Below are 22478 nucleotides of genomic sequence, written 5' to 3'. Positions count from 1 at the left end.
TCAGAATGGCTATCATCAATAAATCAACAAATGACAAGTGCTGGAGAGGATATGGAGAAAAGGGAATGCTACTACACTGCTGGAGGAAATGCAGATTGATGCAGCCACTATGGAAAACAGAATGGAGTTTCCTCAAAAAATTAAATATGGAACTGCCATTCAACCCAGTGATCCCATTTCTAGGAACATATCCTAAGAAGTCCAAAACACCGATCAGAAAGAATGTATGCACCCCCATGTTCATAGCAGCACAATTTATAATGCCTAAAATCAGGAAACAGCCCAAGTGCCCATTAGTAGATGAGTGGATGAAAAAGCTGTGGTTGGCTTGGTGGCTAGAGCATCGGCCTGTGGAGTGAAGAGTACCAGGTTCGATTCTGGTCAAGGGCACGTACCATGGTTGCAGGCTCCTACCCGCCCGGACCCTAGTCAGGGTGAATGCAGAAGGCAACCAATCAATGTGTTTCTCTCACATCGATGTTTCTCTGTCTTTCCCTCTCTCTTCAACTCTCTAAAAATCAATGGAAAAATATCCTCAGGTGATGATTAAAAAAAAAAAGCTTGGTACATTTACACCATGGATTACTATGTAGCAGTAAAAAAATAAGGATCTCTTACCCTTTGAGACAGCATGGAGGAACCTGCAGAGTACTACGCTAAGCGAAATAAGCCAGTCAGAGAAAGGCAAGTATCACATCATCTTACTCATATGTGGAATCTAATGAACAAATTAAAGTGTTGGACAAATTAGATACAGAGACACAGTAACCTGGAACAGACTGTTGAATCTCAGAGGGAAGGTAGGGCGAGGTAGGGAGAAATCAACCCAAGAACTTGTATAGATATATACATATCCCATGGACACAGACAGTAAGGTGGTGGAGGCCTGAGACAGGGGATGGGGTAGGCTATGAGGGGTCAATGGGAGAAAAAAAGGGGACATGTGTAATACTTTCAACAATAAAGATTTTAAAAAATGAATCTTAAGAGTTATTACAAAGATACTGTGCAAATTAAATTTTCTTCTATTTACTAAAACATATTTAGATGATTTGAAAAGTGTGATCTCAGACTACAAAATAGCATGGAGGGTCTACACAAATAAGCAATAATTAAATGCTGTTAAAGTCTGGGAAGCCAAAACAACAAATGTGATTCTCAAAATGTTCATCAATATAAAATTATAACATTTTGTTTATCCTAAAAGACTTAGAAAGTTAAGTTCAACCAGACAATTGAGTGAATAAAGTTAACGTTACAATAATGTTAAAAGTAATAAAATTTTTAAAAACATTCACCTGGATTTCCTTTCCCATCCCCTTTAAATCTTCTGAAATTCTGCTATAAATAAAAATTTAAGATTTTCCACCAAAGACCTACCAAAATGTCTTAATACCACTTTTTCAGTAAATCACTAATTCCTCATTTGTGTTATATCCACTTCAACATGAACTGATAACTATAATAGACTTTATCAATTAGTAAAAACTACTTCAGGATTACCTATTAAATTTTGGAGTTTGTCTTTTTTTGGATTGTTATCACAGTATTTTGGTCCCCCAAACCTCAACTATTAGTGTTCTAAGTTAGTACAGAGACTAGGTTTTGAAGTTAGGTAGAGTTAAATTCAAATTCTCACTCTACAATTAACACCTGTGCATGTCATTTATTGTCTTAGACTCTCCATTTCCTCATCTAGAAAATTAGAGTAATAACCCCTACAATACTGGAAGAATTAAATAAGATAGCAGAGTGCTTAACATATATATCAAACACTTGGTTAGTGATGAGCATTGCTCATATTTTTAAAGTTAGGCATGAATATTTTTTATTACTTTTGTCTTTTACAATTATTCTTTAGATTGTTTACTTCTCTGGAATACTGCATGGAATTAAATTTGACTGGGTTTGTTACTGTGTATTTTGTGGGGAAATTAATGTGTTTATTCAGCTTGTAGTTATTTTTGTCTATCTTTTATTCATCTTTTTAAAACACCTGTATGCAAAGTTTTTCAGAGTTTATTTCTTAGGTTCTACCCTATTTTTCATTTAAGTTAGTCCTAGATATGCATTTATTTTTAGTTTACATGAAACTTCTTCACAGATATTTTTGAAATGTTTGTTGCTAATACATAGGAAAGTTAACGTCTAAAATGCCTGATTTCTCACAAATTTTTGAGCATCTTTCTTTTTAATCACATTTTCTGAAACTAATTAAGAGTGTTTTCTAACTTTTAAGTAAAAAACACAGAGAAATATCAATAGACATGTACACTTAAAAAAAATTTTTAAAGGCTTTTGACCTACCAAATTAGAAAAAAAAAATCAGACTTGAGAGTGAGAGCAAGAACGAAATACCTAATGTTGGCAACGTATTAGTGAAATGGAAACTCACTGCCAAGGATATACCCTGGAAATATTTTTAAGGAAATTCAGGTAGTGCATATCAAACATCTTAAAAGTATTAATATCCTATAATTCTACTTTTTACAACTGGCTATGGAAATTCAAGGTACCAAAACAACTTTATATGCAACATGCTAACTATAAGTATATATAAATAATGAAAAAAGTGAGAAACGTCCCAAAATAGGAAAATCTTGGATTCGAAGAACCCACTCTTGAATCATCTATTCTTTCCAAAATACTTATTTTATGACATAACCCAGTTCAACAATTCTCCTTCTCATAGGGAGAATCCTGTGATCCCATCAACTTTTCATCGTTCCTCACTCACTGATGTTCTCTCTTCTCTCTTTCCAAAGTTTAATTTCCAATCACTGTAGACTTTCCCTTGCTTTTATCCTCCCTTCCCTATCTCTTTCTTAGTAGTTAGTATACTTGTCTGATGAAACCACTACTCTGGTTCAACATACTGACAACTTTGTGTCTGCATCTATGCTGGAAAATATGACCAAAGAGAAACATAAACATGTTGCTTATTTAAAATTAATAATCACTAAATTCATTTGGACTCTTAATGTATCCCAGCAATAAATATGTATTTACATGTTTATTTACATAAAAAACAGCAAATCTCTAACCCACTATCATTTGATAATCTTGCTTAGTATTTCACTGAAAACATTATAGCAGTCAGAAGAGAACTCACAAACTCCCACAACCACATCTTACATTTTACCTGTGTTTTTGTGCATACGTTTTCCTTTCTCTCCTGTTATTGTGGATTAAGCATCCATGTTAATAGACCAAGTTAAGTCTCCTACCCATACCCTCCCAACACCAGAAATTATCTTGTTATTCATACATCAATTTTTCCTATTACCATAATAATGTGCTTAATAAAAAATGTGTTTATTTCTACATTAAAAAAAGGAATACAAAAAAACCAACATAACTACCTTCTACTCTTTTCTTTTGGCTTCTAGGCACTCTGTCTCCCTGAAGTTCTGTTTTGCTGCTTTAGCCTCATCTTCCTAATTTTAAATGTTGGCTTACTCTAAGGCTCAATTCTTGAACTCTCTTCTCTATTTTATCTATTTAAGAATTTCTGGCCTTACCCAGGGTACAAATACAAATTTTTAAAAAGTACATTTTTTATTGATTTCAGAGAATAAGAGGGAGAGTTAAAAACATCGATGAGAGAGAATCATTGATTGGCTGCCTCCTGCACGCCCCCCACTGGAGATTGAGCCTGCAACCTGGGCATATGCCCTGACTAGGAATTAAACCGTGACCCCTGGTTCATAGGTTGACGCTCACCACTGAGCCATGTCAGCTGGACAAAATACAAATTTTAAGGTATATATAGGAATGTATACACCCTTTAATTTGAAAATGTACCTGTTTCTCTGGAAAGTAGTTAAAAAGTATAACCTTTGCTTAGTGATAATGAGATTCCCAAGTAATCTCATTCACTCTCATGGCATTATCATGTCAATAACTGCCCAATTTGTATTTATACTAGAGGCCCAGTGAATGAAATTCGTGCATGGGTGGGGTCCCTCTGCCTGGCCAGCAATAGGGGCCATTCAGGGCCATCTCGCCCAGTCCCAATAGGGACCAATCAGGGGAGGGACTGTGGGAGGGCTCCAGGGTGTGTCTGGCCCCATCTCGCCCAGTCCCAATTGGCCAAACCCCAGCAGCAAGCTAACCTACCAGTCAGAGCATCTGCCCCCTGATGGTGGTGAGTGCACATCATAGCGACCGGCCAGTTGACCACTCAGTTGGACACTTAGCATATTAGGCTTTTATATATATAGATTGAGTTTGTCCTCTCAACTCTAACTCTGAATATTCAAGGGGCTACTCAAACATCTCCTGGGCATCTCATACTTTTAAAATATGCAAAATTAGCCCTAACCGGTTCGGCTCAGTGGATAGAGCGCCGGCTTGCGGACTGAGGGGTCCCAGGTTCGATCCCGGTCAAGGGCATGTACCTTGGTTGCGGGCACAACCCCAGTGGGGAGTGTGCAGGAGGTAGCTGATCGATGTATCTCTCTCATCGATGTTTCTAACTATCCCTCTCCCTTCCTCTCTGTAAAAAATCAATAAAATATATTTTTTAAAAAAATATGCAAAATTAGGTTCCTGGTATTTCTTCCCAAACCAGATTCTCCTGCAGTCTTCACCATCTCAGGTAATGGGAACTCCATTTTTCTAATTGCTCAGGCCAAAATGCTTAATTCCTGTCCCTCTCATATCTCTACATTCAATCTGTCAGCTTTACCTTTAAATTTCTCCGTTTTCAATTTAAACACTACTATTTTGTTTTTCATACCTTAAGGTATTTTGTTCTCCTATTTAACACTAATCATTATCTAAAATACTATACATTTTACTTTTCTGTTTACTGTCTGATTTCTGTACTAAAATGTAAACTCCATGAGGGCAGGAATTGGTTTGTTTCATGAACACATCTCAAGTGCCTAGAACAGAGCTTGAACATGTAAGTTGGCACTATAAATATCTGTTGAATGAATGACATTAAATAAATTATGCTACTGCACCCCCACTATATATTATTATTCAGACATTAGTTTTTTAATAAAAAGTTCGTAAAATGAGCATCCAAATCCTTCTTACATTACCTACACATTAAAGTCTCTCTTGGAAAGCATCACAGTGTATACACTGAAGAACCTATATGGGCCTTAAAAAACCAAATCAGCCAAAACCGGTTTGGCTCAGTGGATAGAGCGTCGGCCTGCGGACTGAGGGGTCCCGGGTTCAATTCTGGTCAAGGGCATGAACCTGGGTTGCGGGCACATCCCCAGTGGGAGATGTGCAGGAGGCAGCTGATCAATGTTTCTCGCTCATCGATGTTTCTAACTCTCTATCTCTCTCCCTTCCTCTCTGTAAAAAAATCAATAAAATATATTTTAAAAAAAAACAAAAAACAAACCAGAGTTCAAATTCTTGACTTTTACCATTTTCAAGCAATGTGGCCACTATCATATTATTTGAGCTCTCTGGTGCTTAGTTTCTTCATGAAAAGATGGGAATAAGAAACCTTTCAAAATACTATTCTAAGAATGAATGGAGATAATGCATGTAGATGACCTCTCATATATTAAATGTTGAATAAATGTAACTGTCAATACGAATACCTCACATTGCTGAAAATAATTACTGAATGACTTAGATATTTGTCATGACTTCGTTTTTATGTCAGGCAGTAGATGCACAAGTGTTTTTATATTATTCTCTGTTTTTCAACATATATGGACTATTTCTTAATTTTTGAAATTTAAAAAATGTTAATTTCTGATTAAAAATAAATCAGGATTTCTAACACCTCCCATTTGCAAAGAACAAATTTAAATATAAGTACTAGAGTTCATATGTTTATCTTAAGTAGAAGACAAAGCTTTTTCTTTTTTTCTTTATTAATTTCAGAGAAAGGGAAGAGAGAGGGATAGAAACATCAATGATGAGAGAATCATTGATGGCTGCCTCCTGCATGCCCCCTACTGGGAATCAAGCCCACTACCTAGGCATGTGCCCTGATAGGGAGTCGATCCATGACCTCCTGGTTCATGGGTTAACACTCAACCACTGAGCCACAATGGCCAGGCAAGGTGTTTCTTTTTTAAAGATTTGTGGGTTACCCTTATATAAGCTATAATTTTAAATTTGTACCTCCTTCCTTTCAGGTGGAACATCAACAGATTAGAAAAAGATACTGATAAAGATGTTTCCATTAACAAAAATTTCACACAGTAAAGTGTGAGATTCTCCATATGAAAGCATTATTATAAAAATCTTCCTAAATATATACATATATATCAAACACTTTCTCAGAGAAGGGGTAAAAATACTTACAAATTACATCTTGACCAGGAAGGTGACCAACAGATATAATTATTAGAATAAAAGGTCACCAACCCAAAGGTCTTAGAATTTTAATTACAGTAAAGAGAATGGAAACCTTAAAAATACTGCATAATATCAAAGGCTGTTAGTTTTTGCTTCCATATTAAAGCATCAAATAACTTGATGATCATACTATGTGCTTGTGTAGAGAACAGTATAAGACCATGTCCCTGAAGGCTTTTGAGGAGAACCAAGATAAGAAAGTACTAGTTTAACAGAACTCATTCCCTCGTAAAAGGAACCTCAAGGAGAGGGGAAGAGAGTAAGAAAGTGGCATATCTCATTTTACAGAAAGGCTCATATAATACATGGCTAATTAATTGTAAATAAGGTGATCATTTGATCATGACTGATCCAATAAACAAGGTGGTCATCTGATTATGACTGACATGAGTTGCCAGGTCCAAGTCAAAGCCAGACATACCAAATTTTAAGTGAAAAAAGTTCAGTCACACAAAAATTGTTTGGCTTTGTCGTTTGGTGGCGGGGTAGGGGAACATGAAGAGTGAAAAAAGAGATGGATATGGTATAAGAGTAAGAAAGAACTCTGTGTAAACAAGATTTTATAAAAGGAACAGACTACCTTTGAGATCAGCATACTTTATTTACCTGATATGTCCCACTAATATTTTTAATTTTCTTTTTCCCCAGATTCTCTTCTAATAAATAACTTTATGCCATCTGTTTTTGCCTAAGACACATGGAGCTGGCAAGCAAAAGTATTTTGTGAGGTAACTGAACTATAACTTCCCCCAAAAAACAAAATTTGAAAAAAACTGCAAATATAGGCTAAAATCTGCAGTTACCTTTTTGAAAGGTCTTTTGTTATTTCTACATTCATGGGACTTAATTTTGGAAAAAACTTCAAGAGCAAGAATTGTTCATAGACCTGAGATTATTGTTTCCCACAATAACATAGCATGATGAAATGAACAGGATGGCTTCCCCATCCTCAGATTCTTGATTTGCAGTTCCGAATATTCCTGGTATGCGATAACCCATACTCTTTCCCCACTCATCAGGATGACGTACTTTTTACTTTCAGTAGGTTGAAGTAGAGGGTATAATTAATTTTACCCTTACTCATGGTACCTAAAAGAAAAGCAAATGGTAGAGTAGCAGTTGGATGATAGAATTTTAAAAAGGATGGAAAAAACATCCACAGGGATCTTTCTGTCTGTCTGTCTCTCTGTCTTAAACATGTAGAAGTATCTATTTCCAATTAATAAGAATAAGGGGCAAAATGGAAATAAACCATCTAGAGAAGGGAGTCAAAGTTGATAAGAGAGGTCACATAGAAAAACAGGGGAGATTGTCTCCCAGGAGGCTTTTTGAGGAGGATCATGGCAAGAAGAAATACTAAAAGAACCCATTCCCTTGTATAAAGGACATGTAGGGTGTGAGTACTACAGTGGTACCACCGAGGCTGAACTGATACATGGCTGATTAACTATGAATAAGGAGGTCATCTAATGCCCTGCCAGATCCAAATAAAAAAATCAGACAGACACACCCAAACCCAGAGGGTTTTTTTAAAAGTGGAATCACTCAAGAAATACTGTTTTATCTTGTTTCTTTGCAGGGTGGGCGGGGGGGGGGAGGATTGAGAGATAAGAAATTGGATCAGCCAGTCACTGAGTTCCTTCACTAACTCATCCTCCTACTAATCATCCCCATCCTAATGTATCAGCATAAAAGCCAATAAAACTTGCCTTAACTCCCAGCTCAAACAATGACAAAGATCCTCAACCTAAAAATGTCTGGCCTTACAGGGGGTACAAATAAGAATTTTAAGGTACATATAGAAATTTATATGTTCTTTAAATTGAAAATCTACCTGTTTCTCTGGAGAGTAGTTCAAAAGTGTAACATTTCCTTACTGATGAAAAAATTGAATTAGCCAAAGCTTCCTGCATTTCTAAAGCAGCCATAATTAGTTCTAGTGCAATGATTTGTTCTATTTAGTCTACCGTAGGCTATAGTGCTGTTAGTGTCAGCATACTGTGGATTATCTTCTCTGCAACTTTAAAATATCCTTAAATGGAATAATTATCTTACCCATAGAAGTATTTTCTCCTGATGACCCACCAACATATCTAGTAAAAGGGAAGAGTTGCTCTCTTTTACACTAGAATGAAAACCACCCTGGTCACATTATTCTGCTTTTTGAAACATCTACTTTTAACTACAATTAGTGGGACAGAAAATAAACTTATCAATAAATAAATACAAATATCATTGCTAAATGTGCTATAAGTAATTAAAAATATATTAACATAACCTAACATCTCTTGCCAAATAACTGACTTCCATCAATGTATGTGCTGTACTTTTAAAAGTCCTGAGATGCTTACTTTAATTTCAACTTGCTCTTCCATTTCTTTAGTTTTTATTGTAGTGTATTCCTTTTCAAGCCTAAGAAGAAAGAAAAGGTGTATTTTCATTCAAAAGTAGTTATTAAATTATAAAGTTTAACACTATATATTAACACAAAATATAATTTCATTAGGTTCCCCCAACTTATATTATAAATTGAGATATTTAATGAGAAAAATCATTCAAATAGTTACATAAATTCTTACAAAATTACTTCAAAAATAAGAGAAATAAGAACCATACAAAAGTAAATTTTAGAACAGCAATTTTCAACCCTTTTCATCTCATGGTACACATAAACTACTAAAATTCTGCAACATACCAAAAAGACACATGTCTTGCTGATCTGACAAAAAAAACGGTATAATTTTGACTTACAAAAAATAATAATAATTATCTACCCTTTTTCCTCCAAAGTAACTTTTTAAAAAATCAGGTGTCTATACTTGTATATAAGGATTTCTGGTACCAAGAATTAACCAATCAGACACAACCTTATTATGCAACATGACCAATAAAAGCAACTCTATTATATGACCTATATATTTATAGCTCAAGGTACAGCATTCACACCAGATAACTATTGTTGTGTTGACTGTTGCAATTTTTTTCATTCGACAATCTAAGGGAAAAGAGGTCAGTACCCCCGACTAAACAGTCAGGTATTACATGTTTTAAAATTTTTTGTGACACACAGGTGGAAAATCGCTGTACACTTTTTACTTTAAAAAGTAAAATATATAAGGCACCAAACAGAGAACTAAGTGTACAGTTTCAATTCAGCACTGAACTTATACAAAAGAACTACCCATCCTCCCCCCTCAAATTCAAATACATCTGTAGAGTTCAACCAAAGAGATCTTAACCAAAAAGAAAAACTTAATGACAAGGATACAATGCATTGTTACACAAATTCATCTTTGTGCAAAAATCTCAGGCCCTAGCCTATTTTGCTCAGTGGTTGGCAATGGCCTGCAGACTGAAGGGTCCAGGTTCGATTCCAGCCAAGGGCACAAGCCCAGGTTGTGGGCTCGATCCCCAGTGTGGGGCATGCAGGAGGCAGCCGATCAATGATTCTCTCTCATCTCTGATGCTTCTATCTCTCTCTCCCTCTCCCTTCCTCTCTGGAATCAATAAAAAAAATATTCTTTTAAAAAGCTCAGAATGAGCAACATTAAACTGATGAACAAAAAAATATCCAGAGACAGAGAAGCATCGATCAGACCATCAAACCTCAGAGGGAAGGTAGGGGATCAACCAAAGGACTTGTATGATTAAAAAAAAAAAAAAAGCTCAGGAACCATGAAGAACAAAACAGCACACAATTAAATCAAGCACAAGAGAAAATGATACAATAAAGAGATGCAGTAAACAAAAGATGTATGAGGCTGTTGCACAGGTATATGTATGAGGCATAACGTGGCATGTTTTCTTTTTTATAAATAGAAAGCATGCATTCTAAAATAATAGTAAAGCAAATATATAAACCAGTAACATAGTTGTTTACTAACATTATCAAGTACTATGCAATGTACATGATTGTATGTGCTATACTTTTATAAGACCTGCAGTACAGATTTGTTTACATCAGCATCAACACAAACACATGGGTGATGCACTGTACAATGATGTTACCATGGCTACAACATCACTAGATAGAAAATTTTCGGCCCCATTATAATCTTACTAGAAGCCTGTCGGGGTGTCCCTCAACCTAGCCTGCACCCTCTCCAATCTGGGACTCCCTCTCACAATCCAGGACCACTGGCTCATAACCGCTCGCCTGCCTGCCTGCCTGATCACTCCCTAACCACTCCCCTGCTGGCCTGATTGACGCCTCACTGCTTCCCTGCCAGCCTGATCACCCCCAACTGCCCTCCCCTGACGGCGTGATCACCCCCAATTGCCCTCCCCTGCTGCGACCCACCTCCTCCGCTGCCGCCAGCACCCGCCTCCTCTGCGTAAGGCGGCAAAGACACAGAGACCGGCCTCCTCCGTGCCACGGGGAGCCGCAGGACCCCCAGGCCTCACCGTGCAGAGTGGCCACTGGGCCCCACCTCTGCTTGTGGCAGCCATCTTGTAACGACATCACGTGCAAGGGCGCAAGGACCACCCAGGCTTTTATTAGTATAGATGGGATCACCTTCATAAATTTGGTCCGTTGGTGACCAAAAACATTGTTATCTGGCAGATGACTATTAAAATTAACTAACATATTTATAATGGGGGAAAGGGGACCACTCTATCTAACAGAAGAATTCCAATTAATAAACATAGAAGGAATGAGGCAAATACAAAAATCACCATTAGCACTCTACACCAGTAACTGCCACAGGCAAAAAAAATCAATGAATTCTAAAATTAGTGAATAAAACCTTAAGCTAGTTTCAAAGCAACTGTCCAAAAATATCTTATCTAATAATAGACAAACATGGTAATTAACCGCACCTCCCACATGCTTCCCATTGGCTAATCAGGGCGATATGCAAATTAACTGCCAACCAAGGTGGCAGTCGGCAGCCAGGCAGCTGAAGCGAACAGGAGGCTTGCTTGCTCCAGTGATGGAGGAAGCCAAGGTTCCCCGCCTGCTGCTGCCGGCCTCTGAGCTGCACTCTAAGAAACAATGTTGCAATTATAGAAGCTAAACAAACCCCAGAAACCTACTTTCAGCCAGCGGGCCTCAGAGCTGGAGCTGCAACAGTGTTTCAATTATAGTAGCCAAACAAACCCAGATACCTGCTTTCAGCAGCCAAGGTCTCAGAGCTGGAGCCGAGCCTCAGAGCTAAAGCTGGCTCTCAGCTCCAGTGACAGCCATAGAAGGTAAATAAATCCCAGAATAAAAAAGAAAAAGAAAAAAAGGAGAGGTTGGGGGCTTTAGTCACCTGCCAGCCTGAAAACAGCCCTCAGCCCCTCACCCAGACTGGCCAGCCACCCCAGTGGGGACCCCCACCCTGAAGGAGGTGTGACCAGCTGCAGACAGCCATCAGCCTGTCATCCAGGCTGGCCAGGCACCCAAGCAGGACCCCCATCCTGATCCGGGACATCCTTCAGGGCAAACCAGCCAGCACCCACCCGTGCACCAGGTCTCTATCCTATATAGCAAAAGGGTAATATGCAAACTGACCCTAACAGCAGAAGGACTGGGAATGACTGGTCACTATGACACACACTAACCACCAGGGGGAAGATGCTAAATGCAGGAGCTGCCCTCTGGTGGTCAGTGAGCTCCCACATGGAGGAGCTCTGCTCAGCCACAAGCCAGGCTGATGGCTGCCAGTACAGCGGTGGTGGTGGGAGCCTCTCCTGCCTCCTCAGCAGCGCTAAGGATGTCTGACTGCAGTTCAGGCCTGCTCCCCGCTGGCAAGTGGACATCCCCCGAGGGCTGCCGGACTGCCAGTGGGATGTCTGATTGCCATCTTAGGCCCAATCCCCCGGGGAGCGGGCCTAAGCCAGCAGGTGGTCATCCCCTGAGGGGTCCCAGACTGCGAGAGGGCACAGGCCGGGGTGAGGAACTCCCCCCCACCCCCCCGCCGAGTGCACAAATTTTTGTGCACCGGGCCTCTAGTTTAACAATATAAGGGGAAAATAGTAAGTTTATAGTACAGAATCCTAGCAGGCAACATCAGAGCCAACTGATCAAGGTTAACATCACCAATAATCATTTGACATCAAGCACCCTTGTTAGGATAAACTGAGGAGGGAACCTCACTTCTGTGGTATCTTTTCCAGTAATCAAGATAAACCATCAAACAAACCCAAATTGAAGGACATTCTACAAAATAACTAATCAGCTCGCTTCAGAAATATCAAAGTCATAAAAGACAAGAAAAGACTAAGAAAATAAGAAATGACAAGTGAGATATACTTCTTACAATTTTACTGTAAGTGTAAAATCATTTTTTAGAAACTTATAGAACATAAAAAGTAGTCCCAACAAATTATTTTTATATATTTCTCTTGACCAAAAATGTTAATATCAAGTTTAATAACTCCAAATATTAATAAGATCAGGCCCTAAATAACCTATAGCTGCTTTAAAAAATTAAATTCTCCAGGGGGGTGAGGGCATGAGTGGGAGGGCAATGGGAGGATAAGGACACATATGTAATACCTTAATCAATAAAGAAATCAAATTCTCCCTCAAAAAATAAAAACCTATTATATATAAAATCTTAGAGTAATTTCTAATTGAGATAAAATATATAAACATGAAGTTTTTCATTTTAAGTATTTTTAAATGTACAGTTCAGTAGTATTAAATATTCATATAGTTATACAGCCATTATCACCAGCATGTCCATAGTACTTTTCATTTGATAAAACTGAAACTCTCCCCATGAACCAATAAAACCCCATTCTCCTTTCCTTAGACCCAGACAACCATGTTATATTGTGTTTATGATTATAACAACACTAAGTTTCTCATATAAGTGGAACCATACTGTGACTGGCTTATCACTTTTAGAAAAAGGTCCCCAAGGTTCATCCATTTTATACCTATGTCAGAATTTCCTTCCTTTTTAAGACTGTCTTGTATTTGTTGTAAATATAATATATTTCATTGTGTTCATATACTACATTTTGCCTATTCATTTATCCATTAAAGGACACTTTAGCTGCTCCCAAGTTTGACCGAAAATGAATAATGCTGCTATGAATATGGGTATACAAATATCTTTTTGAATCTTTATTTCACTTTTTTAGGAGTATATACCCAGAAGTGGAATAGCGGGATAATATGGTAATTCTATTTTTAATTTTTTGAAGAACTGCCATATGCGTTCCCATAGCAGCCTTGCTATTTTTCATTCCCAGCAACAGTGCACGAGGGTTCCTATTTCTCCACATCATCAGCAACACCTTTTATTTTCTGTTTATGTGATAGAAGTCATCCCAATGGGTGTGGGGTGGTATCTCACTATAGTTTTTTTTTTCTCACTATAGTTTTAATTTACATTTCCATAATGATCAAGGATGCTGAGCATCTTTTTTTTAAATGTGATTCATTTTTTTTCTTAATTTCCTTAAAACTTTTATATTGATCTTTAGAGAGAAAGGAAGGGAGAGGGAGAGAAAGAAACATCAATGTCAGATCAAAATATCAATTGGCTGCCTCCTGCACACCCCCTACCAAGGATCGAGCCAGCAACCTGAGTATGTGCCCTGACCAGGAATCAAACCAGCAACTTTTGGGTGCAATGTGTGATGCCCAACCAACTGAGCCACTCCAGCCAGGAAGAGCATCTTTTTATGCACTTATTTAATTGGCCATCCGTATATCTACTTCGGAATAATGACTATTCAAGTCCTTTGCTCATCTTTTATTATTTTTTAAATTTTTTAAAATTGTATTGGGGTGACATTGGTTCACAAAACCATACCAGTTTCAAGTGTACAACTCAATAAAACATCATCTGCACACTGCATCATGTGCCCATCGCCCAAAGCAAAGTCTCTATCCATCCCCAATTATCCCCACTTTGCTCACCTCACCCCCGTTTCCCTCTGGCTATCATCACACTGTTGCCGGTGTCTATGTATTTTGTGTGTGTGTGTGTGTGTGTGTGTGTGTGTGTGTGTGTGTGTGTGTGTGTTGCTTATCCCTTCATCTCCTTTACCTTCTTTCATCCAGCCAGCCAAGCCCCCTCCCCTCTAACAGCTATCATTTTGTTCCTTGTATCCATGCCTCTGGGGGGGTTTTTTATTGCTGTTGTACGTCAGTTAATTTTGTTCATTAGATTCCACATATAAGATCATATGGTATTTATCTTTCTCTGACTGGCTCGTTTCATTTAGCATAATAATCTTCAGGTCCATCTATGCTCTCTGCAAAAGGAAAGATTTCCTTCTTTTTTATGGCCAAGTAGTATTACATTGTGTAAATGTACCACAGCTTTTTTATCCACTCATCTACTAATAGCACTTGGGCTGCTTCCAGATCTTGGCTATTGTAAATAACACTGCAATAAATATAGGGATGCATATGTTCTTTTGAATTAGTGTTTCCAGATCCTTCCAAGAAGGATCCTTTATTCCAAGAAGTAAACACTCTGGGTCAAAAGGCAGATCCATTTTTAATTTTTGAGGCAATTCCATACTTTTTTCCACTATAGCTACACCTGTCTGCATTCCCATCTACAGTGCACGAGGGTGCCCTTTTCTTCAAATCCTCACCAGCACTTGTTTGTTGATGATAGCCATTCTAGCATTTGTGAGGCGATATCTTACAGTGATTTTAATTTGCATTTCTCTGATGATTAGTGACATAGAGCATCTTTTCATATGTCTATTGGCCATCTGTACATCCTCTTTGGAGAAGTGTCTATTCAAGCCCTTTGCCCATTTTTTAAATTGGATCATTTGGGGTTTTTTGTTTTTAAATATATTTTTGTTGATTTCAGAAAGGGAGAGGGAGAGATAGAAACATCAATGATGAGAATCATTGATTGGCTGCCTCCTGCATACCCTACCGTGGGGATTGACCCTGCAATCCTGGCATGTGCCCTGACCTGGAATCAAACCATGACCTCCTGGTTCATAAGTCAATACTCAACCACTGAGCAATGCCAGCCGGGCAAATCACTTTTTTAAGTGTTGAGTTGTATACCAGTAAGTCATTATATGTTTTGGAAATCAACCCCTTATCAGATGCATCATTGGCAAATACATTCTCCCATTCTGTGGGATGTCTTTTCATTTTGTTGATTTCTTTTGCTGCACAAAAGCTTTTCAGTTTGATGTAGTCCCATTTGTTTATTTTTTGTTTCCCTTGCCTGAGGAGATATATCAGAAAAAATATTGCTACAAGAAATGTCTGAAATTTTACTGCCTATTTTTTCTTCTAGGATATTTATGGTTTCACAACTTTTTTTTTTTTACCCGTTATGAGTTTATTCTTGTGTATGCTGTAAGTTGGTGGCCTAGTTTCATATTTTTGCATGTTATCTGTCTAATTTTCCCATCATAATTTTTTGAAGAAACTGACTTTATCCCATTGAATGTTCTTGCATTCTTTGTCAAATATTAATTGATCATAAAGGTGTGGGTTTATTTCTATGCTCTCTATTTTGTTCCATTCATCTGTATGTCTGCTCTTGTACCAATACTATGCTGTTTTGATTACTACGGCCTCGTAGTTTAGTTTGATATCAGGTAGTGTGATACCTCAAGATTGCTGAGGCTATTCAGAGTCTTTTGGGGTTCCATATAAATTCTTGGAATATTTATTCTAGACATTTGAGACATGCCATTGATATTTTAAATAGGAAATGCACTGAATCTGTAGATTGCTTTGGGAAGTATGGGCATTTAATGATGTTAATTTTTCCTATCCATGAATACAGTATATGCTTCCATTTACTTATATCTTCCTCAATTTCTTTCTTTAGGGTCATATAATTTTCTGAGTTCAGGCGTTTTACCTCCTGGGTTAAATTTATTCCCAGGTATCTTTTTTTGTTGTTGCAATAGTAAATGAGATTGTTGTTTTAATTTCGCTTCCTGGTAATTCATTAGCCTATATAGTAAAAGCCTAATATGCTAAGTGTCCGACCGTTTGACCAGTCACTATGACATGCACCGACCACCAGGGGGCAGATGCTCTGACCAGCAGGTTAGCTTGATGCTGGGGTTTGGCTGATGGGGCCTGGGCGAGATGGGCCGGATACACCCTGAAGCCCTCCCTCAGTCCCTCCCAGATCGGGGCCAATCGGGACTGGGCGAGACAGGCCAGGCACACCCTGGAGCCCTCCCGCAGCCCCTCCCCAGCAAGCCAATCTGCCATGGTCCCTCCCCGGCCAGCCAGCCTCAATCAGCACCAATAGGGACTGGGCGAGATAGGCCGGACACGCCCTGGAGCCCTCTCGCAGTCCCTCCCCAGCCCAGATCATGCACCGGTGGGGTCCCTCGGCCTGGCCTGCACCCTCTCACAATCCAGGACCCCCTCGGGGGATGTCGGAAAGCTGGTTTCTGCCCAATCCCTGCAGGCCAGGCCAAGGGATCCCACCAGTGCACAAATCCGTGCACCAGGCCTCTACTTGGTGTATAAAATGGTTCCAATTTCTGAATATTTTATATCCTGCTACTTTGTCAAATTCATTCATTAGATCTAGTAGTTTTTCTGGTGTTTAGGGTTTTCTATATACAATATCATGTCATCTGCGAACAATGAGTGTTTTACTTCTTGCTTTCCAATTTGGATGCCTTATAATTCTTTTTCTTGTTTGTGGTGGCTAGGACTTCCAGTACTATGTTGAATAAGAATGGTGAAAGCAGACATCCCTGTCTTGTTCCTGATCTTAAGGGAAATGCTTATAGTTTTTGCCTACTGAGTATGATGTTAGCTGTGGGTTTGCCATATATAGACTTTATTATGTTGAGGTATGATCCTTCTATTCCCACCTTGCTGAGAGTTTTTATCATAAATGGGTCCTGGATTTTTCAAATGCTTTTTCTGCATCTATTGATATGATCATGTGAATTTTATCCTTCAGTTTGTTTACATGGTGTATCACATTTATTGATTTGCAAATATTGTACCATACTTGCATCCCTGAAATAAATCTCACTTTTAATGTATTGCTGAATCCAGTTTGCTGATATTTTGTTGAGGATTTCAGTATCTATGTTCATCAGGGATACTGGCCTACAATTTTCTTTCTTTGAAGTGTCTTTACCGGGTTTTGAAATTATTATTTTTTTTAATATATTTTTATTGATTTCAGAGGAAGTGTGAGGAAGAGAGAGAGAAACATTAATGATGAGAATTATTGATCAGCTGCCTCCTGCGTGTCCTCTGCTGGGGATCAAGCTCACAACCCAGGCACGTGCCCTGACCTGGAATAGAACAGTGAGCTCCTGGTTCACAGGTAGATGCTCAACCACTGAGTCACAACACCCAGGCCAAAATGCACCTTGTTAATCTGTATACCCTCTCCTTGCATGCTCTATCTAAGATATTATCCCACTGCTCTATGTCCTTCATCCTGCTTTGTTTTTCCTATATGGCACTTTCACTGATGGCTATTATATATATACAGTGGAGCCTTGACTTACGAGTTTAATTCATTCTGAGACCAAGCTCGTTAAGGAGCTCGTTAACTCAAATTACTCTATCAACTCAATGCAAAAAATCAGCCGAGAGACAGCTGGTATCTCAAAAAACTCGTTTAGTCGGGACACTTGTAAGTCAAGGCCCCACTGTATATATATTTATGATGTCAGTTTTTTGCACTTCTGTAAGTTTCCCACAGGAGGGACTTCCTGTTGTAGTCATCATTTAAACCCCAGCAATTAGAAATATAAGTTCTTTAAAAATGACACTCAGGGGTCAACTGAGAGGAAAAGAAGGTCAGTGAAATGGACCACACCATAAAAATGGTTTTAAAAATAACAGCACACTGCCCTAACCGGTTTGGCTCAGTGGATAGAGTGTCGGCCTGCAGACTGAAAGGTCCCAGGTTCGATTCCGGTCAAGGGCATGTACCTTGGTTGCGGGCACATCCCCAGTAGGAGGTGTGCAGGAGGCAGCTGATCAATATTTCTCTCTCATCGATTCTAACTCTCTATCCCTCTCCCTTCCTCTCTGTAAAAAATCAATAAAATATATTTAAAAAAAAATAATAGCACACTTACACATATACACTTACCAGATTCCTAATTCTAATCCATATGGAATAGGAAAGGGGAGCTTTAAAGGTAATCCACATGGTCCCATGCACTGCTATTAAGAGCAGTATGAAATTCCAATATTAAATTTGTTACATTAAAACCATTTCCACCAGACAACAGTGCGATGATTTCATGAGGGGGAGGGGGGGTTGGGAAGGGTGAAGTGGAAGCAGGCATAGAGTGGACAAATGGTGATAGAAACCATAAAATTAAATTAAAATAAATAAATAAATAAAACCATTACTACCAAATAAAGTACTATAGTTGTACAAACTGAGGAGGAAAACTGAACTTATTATTAGAATATTTTACCACTTTTATTTCTTTTCCTATATGCTTCAACAAATCCCTATTACTAAAAAATGAAATATAAAATACCTACTTTTTCATTTTTTTTGAGTTATACTTGACTTGGTAAGCTGCCTGAATTAATTTGTCTGGACCTCCATCAAACTGATGTGGAATGACCTTCTGAAAGTGCTAAGAAACAATAAAAAAAACATAAGAAATACTTAGTGCTGTTTATTATTAACTAATTAATAGTAAAATCTAAAGGCATTCAATAAATCATGAACTGACTTACTTGTAACATCCCTTCCATGTCGAGTTGCATCAGTTCTGTCTGATTCATTTGAAGAAGTGCTAATCCTACTCGAAACACTATCTCTAAACCCTGAGGAAACAAATTATATAAAGCCAAATTTGTCTTACTCTTCCATCAACAAAAACTAATCATTCAAAAGAATAATAAGGCAAACATTCAGGAATCTAAACTAGAGGTTGGCAAACATTTTCTGTAGAGTCAGATAGTAAATATTTTAGGTTTTGTAGGCAATACGGTCACTGTCACAAATATTCAACTCAGCCACTGTAGCCCAAAGCAGACATATCAACAAATGGGCATGGCCGTGTTCCAAGAAAATTTTACTTCCAAAAACAAATGGAAGGACAGATTTGGCATGTAAACCAGTACACAAATCACAGTTTGCTGGCTCTAGACTAAACTAATTTAGCTAGGTAATACAAATTAATCTTCCCAAGATGTAATCAATAACAATTAACATTGAGTTTGATTAAGAGGTAATTAAAATATTAATAATACCTATAAGAGTTATCTACCACTTTTCACCTATCCTACCTTCTTACCATATTCTCATCCAAAATACAGAAGACAAAGGATCACCTACCACATGTCAATGACAATTAAAGGGCTACTTGTAAGGTGTTCGTGGAAAAGAAGAAACTTAGATTAATTAGATTCATCACTTCTGGCTCTTTGGATAGCAGATGCATTGCAACATGTTAAGTGTGAGGCAAATTCTATCACTCACTAATTCTTACTAAATCAATCAGGAGGTCATACATAAGTTTAAGAGTGTAGGTTCCAAATTCTGATTGCCTAGATTTGAATCCTGGTTACTATACCACTTATATGCTATGTGTCTATACACAAGCTAGCTACGTCTTGGTTCTCTCATCAATCATACGGGAAAATGAACAGTACCTGATAGGGGTGTTACAGGTTTAAATTAGATCATCCATGTAAGCAGTTTAGCATGGGACACCTGGCTCCTTTATTGTTCTCCTCACTGCCCTGCTCTAATTAACCCAATGATTCCTTGCTCAGAATGCCCATTAGCTTACCTCAGACATAAAGATATCAAATATCCTTGTTGCAATTGGTAGTGGAAAAGTCGTAAGAAAGATAGTCAGAAACCAGGATGATGCATACATTGAGGTATGAAAACTCTGAGACTGAAAATGTACAAAGAGCTCTGGAAGATGTTCCTAAAGAGAAGAAAATAATTAGTTAAAACACAGTAAGTAAAGTTGGTTATTTTAAACCAGATCATTGCATATACACTAGATTAGCCTATACCAGACATGAAGATAAGATCAGACACCATATGGAAAAGTTTAAGATGTAGAAATTGATATGTTCAAGATAATAGTTACTACCTGGGAAGGGAAAAGAATGTGGAGTTAGAACTTTGGCTGTCTCTATGACATTTTATTAATAAAAAGAAATATTAAAGCAAGTAAAATTTTTTATATTTGTTTAACCTTGTTGGTGGGTAGATGGGTGTCTGGTATTTTCTATAAACTATAATATTTCAAAAAAATTTTTAAGAAAAGAAACGCTATTTTGAAATACTTTCAGATACTATCATTGTTCACCTTACCTACCTACCTTCTCACATAAAATACAGATGCTTCAGCAACTCTAATAATTCAAAACATAAATGACACATTAACTGAAAATAAACCAAAAGCTTTAAGGGTTGGTACAAAACAAGCTTACTATTTTAGAAAAAGAATTTAAGAATCATCTCAAGATCTACTTTGTCTTTAAAATGTAAAAACATTTTACATATCCCCTTCCTCTTACCATACATAGAAAAAGATATAGAATTTTAAAATTCCGGTGGGTGCCCTGAGTGGTCTGGCTCAGTTGGTTGAGCATCCTCCCATGCACCAAGAGGTTACAGAATTCAATTCCCGGTCAGGGCACATGCCCAGTTGTGGACTTGTTTCCCAGTAGGGAATCAATAAAAATATATTTTTAAAAAATTCTTGTAATTAAGGCTGCCAGAGAAAAGGGGACTCATAAAAATGGCTCTCATGCCAGCTCAATCATTAACCTATATTCTTAAATTCTGCTTATTTAATTGACATTTAACTAAACGAGAATACTTACACCATTATTTTACAGGACAATATAGTAAACTTATTTTTATATATAAAATATAAAAACTGGCCCTGGCCAGGTGGCTCAGTTGAATAGAGCATCCTCCCATATACAAAAAGGCTGCAGGTTTAATTCCCAGACAGGGCACATACTTAGGTTGCAGGTTCAATGTCACAAATAGGAGGCAACTGAGCAGTATTTCTCTCTCATCAATGTTTCTCTCTCTCTCTCCCTTCCTCTTTTTCTAAAATCAATAAACATATCCTCAGGTAAGGATAAAATAAAATAAAAATTAAATCCAGAAAGGTAAAATATTTCAAAGGTATTTTTCTTTAATTTTGATTCCTCTCCCCCTCACCCTCATGAAGTCACTAGACTCTGAATCTTAAACTAGCAACAGAAAAGGATGGGAACATTGTTTTTTAAGATTAAAAGCTAGCGGGAGAACCAAGATGGAGGCATAGGTAAATGCCTGTACTTGCTGTCTCCCACAACCACATCAAAACTACAACTAAAAGACAAAACGAGTATCATCCAGAACCATGGGAAGGCTGGCTGAGTGGAAGTTCGACAACTAGAGAGGGAAAGAGAAAGGTGCATTGAAACCAGTAGGAGGAACAGAGGAGCGGAAGAGCGGAGGTTCGGAGGCAACTGGGTACACTGTGGTCTTTTTCAATCGGGAGGGAGATACAAACTCCCAACTGCTCTGAACTCCAGTTCCGGGCGAGTCTCTGGGGACCCAGACTCATACGGAGAGAAACTGGACTGTCTGGCATTGGGCCAGAACATGAGGGCGGCTTTCTCATAGAGGTGCTCGCAGCCTTCATTGTTCCTGCACGGGCTGCGGGACACACAGGCCCAGGGACCTATTGGGGCAGGGCTGATGGGCAACCATTGCAGTTTGCACCGACCCATGATTCCCTGAGACCACGCCCCACCCAATTTACAACCCCACCCAAGCTGTGCACAGAGGCTTTTGCATATGAATGGCCTGGCCTTTTGCAACCTAACCTAACAAACTACAGCTGGGTCAAAGAACCCCAGAGCTTCCAAAAGAAGGCCTAAAGCTTGTCAGCTGCCTGCGTTGCTTCACAGCTGCGCCTCATTTGGGCACCTCCAAACCCCAAAGAGGAGGAATCTGCAGATCTCTCCATAAATCCTGCTGGGTAGCCTCAGGCAGTGGCTGACTTTGCACCTCCTTGGAGATCCAAAAGCCAGTGTACCCAGTGGTCAGAGTGTGACCATACCAGATTACAGCTCTTCACATCCATAAAAGACACACTCAGGGGGCAGACTCAGTGAGCACCAAAGCCCCACTGAAGCAAGTCCTGCCCCAGAAGGGTGTCTCCAGCACAGCAGTTCTCCCATTTAGACACAACTGGTTCTCACAGCCAATTGGTCTGGAGGT

The 22478-nt window shown here is 38.5% G+C and overlaps 1 protein-coding gene across 1 annotated transcript in view; it reads right to left on the bottom strand.

Moving 5' to 3' along the window:
* Positions 1–22478, bottom strand: part of EVI5 (ecotropic viral integration site 5) — a 216487-nt gene that overhangs the window by 108010 nt on the left and 85999 nt on the right. Inside the window, exons 7-10 of the mRNA XM_081087754.1 lie at positions 20026–20169; positions 18965–19054; positions 18764–18861; positions 8691–8751 (exon numbers count right to left, since the gene is read on the bottom strand). Coding sequence (XP_080943880.1) covers positions 8691–8751; positions 18764–18861; positions 18965–19054; positions 20026–20169 — 393 coding nt within the window. The remainder of the gene's footprint in view (positions 1–8690; positions 8752–18763; positions 18862–18964; positions 19055–20025; positions 20170–22478) is intronic.

Source organism: Myotis nattereri, assembly GCF_964212035.1.
Source record: "Myotis nattereri genome assembly, chromosome: 3".
Taxonomy (NCBI): Eukaryota; Metazoa; Chordata; class Mammalia; order Chiroptera; family Vespertilionidae; genus Myotis; species Myotis nattereri.
The sequence above is the reverse complement of the archived record's forward strand: the minus strand, read 5'-3'. Positions and strand labels throughout refer to the sequence as shown.